Genomic DNA, 7,156 nt, shown 5'->3' on the forward strand with positions numbered 1-7,156 from the left:
TTACGAACCGGTGCTATTGCCGGTTCTGCACTAGTGGTAGTAGCCTCTCAACCGTCCCCGCAGTGTACACAAAGTATAAGGTTTGAAACCCAACCAAAAAAAAAATCTAGACAATGGATCACAAAACTTAAGAATTTTTAGACAATTTTCTCTAAAACTCGGTACTGTGTCTATATCCTAAAAACACATTGGTTTTGTTATATATAAATAAAAATAGTCTGATTATAAAAAAACAGAATCTGACCTTTACATCGCGCACGTACGTACGTGACCTTATATAATGGTCAGACTCATCTGCCTTTTACCTCTCGACAGGTACGTACAAAAGATAACAAACCACTTTGACATGCGCCATATATTTACCATTGGTCCACTTGGTGTAGGCGGACCCCAGCAAAGAGCAGCACGCCCCAGAGCGATCGACGTACTCCTTGCGCATACCAGCTCATCTCATCGATCATCGATCGCTAAAACTATATATGTAGAGGCTAGAAGAAGTTGCCGGGGGAAGAGAAGAGGACTTCGATCTTCATCACACCACATCATAGACAGACGAAATACTTTTGACGCCCAATTACACGAATCGATTCAAGTTATTTTACAAACCAAAAGTCCAAACGTAGGCAGGGGGCGGCGGCTCGGCCAGGCTAGTCGATGCAGGAGCCGCAGAGCCCGTAGCCGCCGCTGCAGTCGGGCCCGGTGCCGTCGCAGAGGCGCTCGGCGCCGACGAAGACCTTGGTGTCCCGGCTGCCCCGACGGCCCTTCCTCCTCCTCCCGCTGCCGTCGCAGGTGAAGATGATCCACGACATGACGGACATCCACAGTATGATGGCGCAGTAGAGCGTCTCCCCGCCGTCGCTCGCGCCCAGGAACTCCACCGGCGCCAAAGCCATTCGATCCGATTGATCCCTCTCCGACGGTCCAGCCTGAACTTGCTTGTCACGGCGGTGGCGCCGGCTTTATAGCCCCGTTGTCCGGTGGGGTTCGGCCGTTCGGGTAGAGCTAGCAAGGTGACATGACGCTCAGCCGCCACGGACGGAAAGGAACCGGTCCAGTTTTTCGTGCGGGACTAATCATTTTTCTTTGAGAGAGGGTGCGGGACTAATCAATTACATTTGTACAGTATCGAGCGTGCGATTGCTGGCCAAGTCAAGCCCCGTGACGGTGACGCTCCCTCGAGAGACACCCGGAACGCTTTCTAGTGAAGTCTGAAATAAACCCTGTTGTTGTACAGCTCGACGCAAATAAACCCTTACCTTTAAAACTCTGATGTTGGTACCCTATACTTTTTAATCTCGGACTAAATAAATCTTATGACGGTTTTATGAGTGGATTTGATGATGTGACAACTAAAGGCCGGGATTGCTGACTTTGACCATAACGATTTTCTTTGCCGAGTTGTATTGCTGCCAGATCGCTGCGTTTGTCAATGGGCTCGAGCCACAGACCATCTCCTCCTGCCATGGTGCGAAGCCGGCGCCTAAGCCCATCTGGTCGCTGCACGCGTCTGGCACGGACAGCTCCTGCGTTGCCTGCGAGAAGCCGGCGAAGGTCAGCGAGGAAGAGCGGACGGTGTCTTGCTCGTTGTCCACTTTCTGCTTCTCGAGCACCCTGCAGAGCACCGAGTCCTCCTGCATAATTGAAGTGCCGTGCCATGCATCCAGATTAGGAACACCGATCGATGCAATTGCAAAGAGGAGCTAACCTGGCCGTGAGCTTCGCCTGTCTACGTGCACCCAAAGCATGATTAGCAGTGTGAGTCAGTGAAAATACATACTTCCTCTATTTCAAAATATAGTGCGCCCGCGCTTTCTGAGATCAAACTTTGACCATAAATTTAACGAACGAGGCCGACTGCGGCGGGAGAAAAAGTTACATAATTTAATACTTTTTTCGAATACGAATTCACTGATATAACTTTTGCTCCCGCCGCAATCGGTCTTGGTAGTTAAATTTACGGTCAAAGTTGAAGCACGAGGATAAAGAAAGCACTACATTATGAAATAGATGGAGTACAGTATATACCGCGCACACATGCATGCATAAGCTAGCCTTCAGATCAGGCCTCATAACGTAAGTAGCCTTCAGCACATCACACACGAAATACGTTAACTGTGTCGGTTCGTACAATTTCCAGCACACAGCCCATCCATCCCAGCCATTTCCACTGCCATCATCTAGTTCCCCGTTTGGATAGGCATATAAGGTTGAAAATGGCCGGGATTGAAAAGAACAGGGTATAAACTTCAGGGATTTAGAAATAAGGGTTTATTTGCGTCGAGCTCTACAACTACAAGGTTTATTTTAGACTTCACTCAACGTTTTCCTATGGTGGCGACAAGGCGATCGGGCGATTTTCTGACCTCTTTCGGGTGCCCTCTCTTTCGGGTGTGCTCGCTTGGGGTGATCATGGTGGGACCTACTGTCCCTGCCCATCCTTTTTCAGATTTATTATCAAAGTTCACCGAAAGTAAAAAGCAGCTCAAACATAATAAAAATCACGTCGACATTCCGAAACAACTAATGATCATTCGCACCATCTGAATGAGCCGCCGTTGTCGCCTCTCCCCCGTCGGAGTCGGCTTGACCTTGTCGATTACAGCTGAAAAGTCTTCATGCACGTGCCCCTATGGATTAGCTTCCTGTAAACGTAGTCGTTGTCCTTAAACCCTTGAATAGATATGAAACAACTAACAACAAATCTCGCCATAGGACGAGAAACCCTAACTTCACTTCTCCAAGGAGACGCAACAATCTACAACGGAGCTCCATCGACTGCGTCTAGACGAACTCAAGGAGGAACGAAGACCGGAAGACAAACTCGAAGGAGAAGTGCCGCCATCCATCTGAGCAACGCATCTTTTTTTCCCCAACCTAAACTACTAACCTGAGCGGAGGCACCGGTATTCCTCTCCCTGCCACTGGCCACTAGAGTGACAGACAGAGGGGAAGTGAATCCATCAGCTCGTCGGCGAAGCTTGAAGAGGAGAGTTTGCCCTAGATGCCAAGGGATAGAGGGAAAAGATACTTCTCGTGAGTGCAATGCCTGTATGGTGCTAGCTAGTTTCCTCCTGCCCAGACTTGTCTTTTGAAGCACTCGGCTTCTTCAGACTTCCATGTTTTAACTGCGACGGCCGGAGGCGAGATTTTAGACGGGATAGGAGGCTGAATGACAATGGCAAGTCCAAGTAAAACTGTACAAGCAGGCAAAACGCGAACAGGGAGAAGCAGCAGGTGGAAGAGATGCTGGAAAAGTTGGATTTAGCTGATAAAGAAAAGGTGAAGCTGGTGATTGATGATGAAGTCAATGAGTATGAGGAGCAACTCTGCGCATTGGTAGGCAAAGTATTGTACCATAAAATTCTGCATGTTAACACAATTGCAGAGGCTCTACACCCTGCTTTGGGCAACCCAAAAGGTATGAACTTTAGATTAATATGTGACAATGTTTTTTTGCGGGGGTATATGTGACAATGTTTGTGTGGCAAGTTTTGAAAACAAGAGGGACAGAGATCGGATCTAGGATGGCGGTCCATGGTCTTTTGGAAAGCATTGTGTATCTTTGGAGATCTTCAACATTCGCTACCGATCGTGAGAGTTGAAATTAAATCGCCTGAAAATTTGGGCTTGTTTTTTTTGAAAAGGAGATCAAACCTCCGGTCTCTGCATCAATCGATGCATACAACCATCTTTATTAATTATTTTACAAAGGTCTGGTAAGAAAATACATCAAGCCACCCGAAGCCATCACTCACGCCTACAAACTCGATAATGTGGAGTGCTCTCATCCCCCACATCTAAAACCGATGTCATCGCCGGTCCGTCCAGATAACGTATTGGGACCAACAGCCGGTGCAGCAGACCTAAAACGCGCACCACATGCACATGTTTTAGAAGCCAGAAGCCGCCATCATCCTTGGACCGCTGATCCATCTTCAGGATAGAGATCCGCATCATCCTTGCCATTCTAGACATCCGTCGACGCCACCACAGTGCCCAACGGGGCACCGCCCTACGCCCAATCATCCATACGCGAAGACTTAGAAAGATCTATCGTGCGTAGCACCTGCCGACCAGACATGACACAATGTAGCACATGTCGGTCAGGCATGACTTGACATCTCCACCGAAGCTCTGTGCAAGACTTAGCCGCTCCACCTGCTGCCTCTGTCTTCCAGCGCTGCTCCACAAACGATACTCCCAAGAGAGTAACAATGTCGTAGTACCGCCATCATTCGATCTGGATGACCAGATCTTAGGGTTTCCTCTGAAGCAGCATGAGTGGGTCGACAGAAGTTACACGACGATGCCTTCATCAACGTAACGACGCAAAAACGTCGCCATCGTCCGCCATCGGCTCAGTTTTCACCGGCAACTCTGTCTCCCCAACTCGCAGTCGGGACTAGATGCCGGATCTAGAGATCCGACCACCCAGCCTCAGGCCAACCATCTCCGGCGGAGGAGGTGGCCACCACTGCCACGCCCAGGGCCGCAGCCCCCAACATTCTCGAGTTGCGGGTCAATCCCATGGACAACAAGCCATTGATAGAACGGTACACGAGGTTGCGGCCCGCCGAAGCCTATCTGGGCCCAGATCGAGTGCCGCGCTGGACCTGCCACCGTACGCTGCCGCCTGCCTCGCCGCCGCCGCTCCGCACACTCTGCCGTAGATCTGGCCATCACGGGCCGCCGTCGTTCTGACCGAAGCGCGGGCTGAGGAGAAACGTCGCCGCCACCACTGCAGCACGCAGGGTTTGCTTGCCACGCCCCCGGCGGCGGGGGGGGGGGGGGGGGGGGGGGGAGGCGCTAGAGTGAACGGGAGGAGGCTGGCGGCGGGGAGCGGGATAGGTGTGGCTAGCTTGTTTATAATAGCTGACATCATGAATCAAATTTGGGCTTGGTAGTTAATCTTCCCTTTAATTAATCTGTTTTGCCCTCCATGGCCTAGTAAGATTGCTGACATGGTTGGGAACGTGGTGCATACAGACGCGTGTGATTATGCATGGAATCGTCGAGGACTCGTGGGTGGATTAGTGTGAAAGAACCACTCATGCAATGAGTGCAACTTGAATCAGCAAAAACGAAAAAGATGGAGTTCTTCAATATTCAGTACGAAAACCTTTGAGCGAAGAAGAAAAAAGCCCAAGTGACGGCAAATGATGTGACGGGAGCTGTGGAGCGGCCCCACCTAGCTCAATGAGTTGCTTAGCATGGAACTGTCGCAGGCTTAGGAACCCAGCAACAGCTCGATAGATTCATAGTCTCGTGAGGCTAGAAGAGTCCGCTTTGGTTGTTTGTAACGAAGATCAAAGGGAAAAGAGCACGTTATTTGACCTCGAGGCTTGGCTTTGAGGTGTGTTACTCGGTGAGTAGTGGCGGATTAAGTGGGAATTTACCCTGTTTTGGTCAAAGGAAGTAGAGGTCACATTGGCAAGTTATTCAGACCAGCACACTGAGTTAAGGTTAAGAACATTGGAGGAGATAAAAGAGTTTGGTGCTTCACTGGTTTCTATGTGAAGTCTGTGAGAAGTGACAGAGCAGCTAATTGGGAATTGAGTCGGTGGCTTAAGGCTGAGAGTGATTTACCATGGTTATGACATGACGAAGGACCAATTCTCTTCATGGCTTTTTTGGGATGCTAGAATAAGCTGGTTGATATATATTTAGAAGCCCACCCAAAAATATATTTTTAGAATCCTACTAGTCAAGTCTTAAGTAGTAGACTTCTAAATAATAAATTTAGTTGATATTATAGAATAAGCTGGGTAGGGGGCAGTTTATTTCAGCTTATCATAGAAGCCAGCAAAAGAACTGACCTGGAGGCTTTGTAAGCATGGGACCATCGAGGGATCTAGGAGCAAATGGTTTCAATGCGGGGTTTTACCAGAAACGTGGGATCAAATTAAAGATGTTGTCATTATGGCAGTGCCCGCGCTTCCTAGCTCCTACCTTGTTGATGTAATCAAATGTTTTTAAAACAATACAGATGTAATCGGATGTTAATCTCTTAATAAAGCTCCCATAGTTAGATGCAAAAAAAAATATTATTTGCATTGTCTATAAATCCAAGGTTGCTTTCCATGACCGTCTAAAAAAATTGCTTGCCATGATACAAGAACATGTATAACATTTCAGTTGCAAAAAACATGTACAAGGCGATTTCGCATTGAGAAAGATGGTGGCCATGGCAAAGCTCAAGGCTGAAGCCCACGAGGGCGTTGCGAGCAGCAGCGAGTTGTGACATCAACGGTGAGGCCGAGCCAGGACCTCGCCGGAGATGGGGATGACGCTATGAGTGGTAGCAAGTTGTGAAGTCAAAGACGAGGTCAAGGCAGGACCTCGCTGGAGATGGGGACGACACTACGAACGGTAGCGAGCAATGTAGGTTTGGGTGGGGGTGGGGGTGCAATGGCTAGCCCCAAAAAAACAGATCAACCAGGGGATGGTCGAGGGTGGCTGCAGTGAGGGAAGGGCAGGGTGGCGAGGAGGCGTGGGGGCGCTGCCGGCCTCAGGTGGAGGCGACATGCGAATCAGCGGGTGGTGATGGGCGGTTCAGAGGAGGAAGAAGGCTGGGGATGAAGATGACCCAGAGCCGTCGGTTGAAGATCCAACGGCCCAAAAGAAGTGATTTTCACCAAAAAAAATTATCAGTCCACTTATACACAAAGTAATATTTTATAAACACTTTTCCACTTCTTCCCTCGTGTCCCCGTTTCTTCTCTCAATCTCTCATCTCCGTACACCACGGCGACGGGTGGTACAGCGCGGCGAGGCGCATGGATTCATCAGCGGTTCAAGCATTCGCCAAATGGGCACTCTTTCTTCTCCATCTCATTCTTTCCTCTCCCCCGTTGCCGCCTCCACTCGCCGGCCCTGGCTCCTCATTCAAAGCAGTTCAGATCTGTGGGAGCCTAGCCGCCGCTGCCCACGCTCCCCTCCGATGCCTCCGACGGTCCCTTCCTTCCCGTCGCTGTCGAGAGCAGGCCGCCACGGCAAGCCTGCTGTGCGCGCCTCCTGCTCCCCGGGGCCGTCGGCCGTCCGTGCCTCCATCCCCGTCGGCGTCCCTCATTGGCATGAGAGAGGAAATGTGGCATTCAGTAACTGCAAGTTGGGTACTTTGATTCCGGCTGTAGAATTTCAATCCACCAGTAACACC

The 7,156-nt window shown here is 49.9% G+C and overlaps 1 protein-coding gene across 1 annotated transcript; it reads right to left on the bottom strand.

Moving 5' to 3' along the window:
• Nucleotides 1–189: 189 nt before the first annotated feature.
• Nucleotides 190–1,036, bottom strand: LOC125527056 (uncharacterized). The gene has a single exon (XM_048688528.2). The coding sequence runs from the start codon at nucleotides 891–893 to the stop codon at nucleotides 648–650; it is 246 nt and encodes an 81-aa protein (XP_048544485.1). The 5' UTR covers nucleotides 894–1,036; the 3' UTR covers nucleotides 190–647.
• Between the last annotated feature and the right edge of the window lie 6,120 nt (nucleotides 1,037–7,156).

This window comes from Triticum urartu, chromosome 7A (genome assembly GCF_056163025.1).
Source record: "Triticum urartu cultivar PI428250 chromosome 7A, HENAU_Tu73, whole genome shotgun sequence".
NCBI lineage: Eukaryota > Viridiplantae > Streptophyta > Magnoliopsida > Poales > Poaceae > Triticum > Triticum urartu.

Coding starts and splice junctions, on each gene's coding strand:
- LOC125527056 (XM_048688528.2), bottom strand. CDS start 893: ATGGCTTTGGCGCCGGTGGAGTTCCTGGGCGCGAGCGACGGCGGGGAG.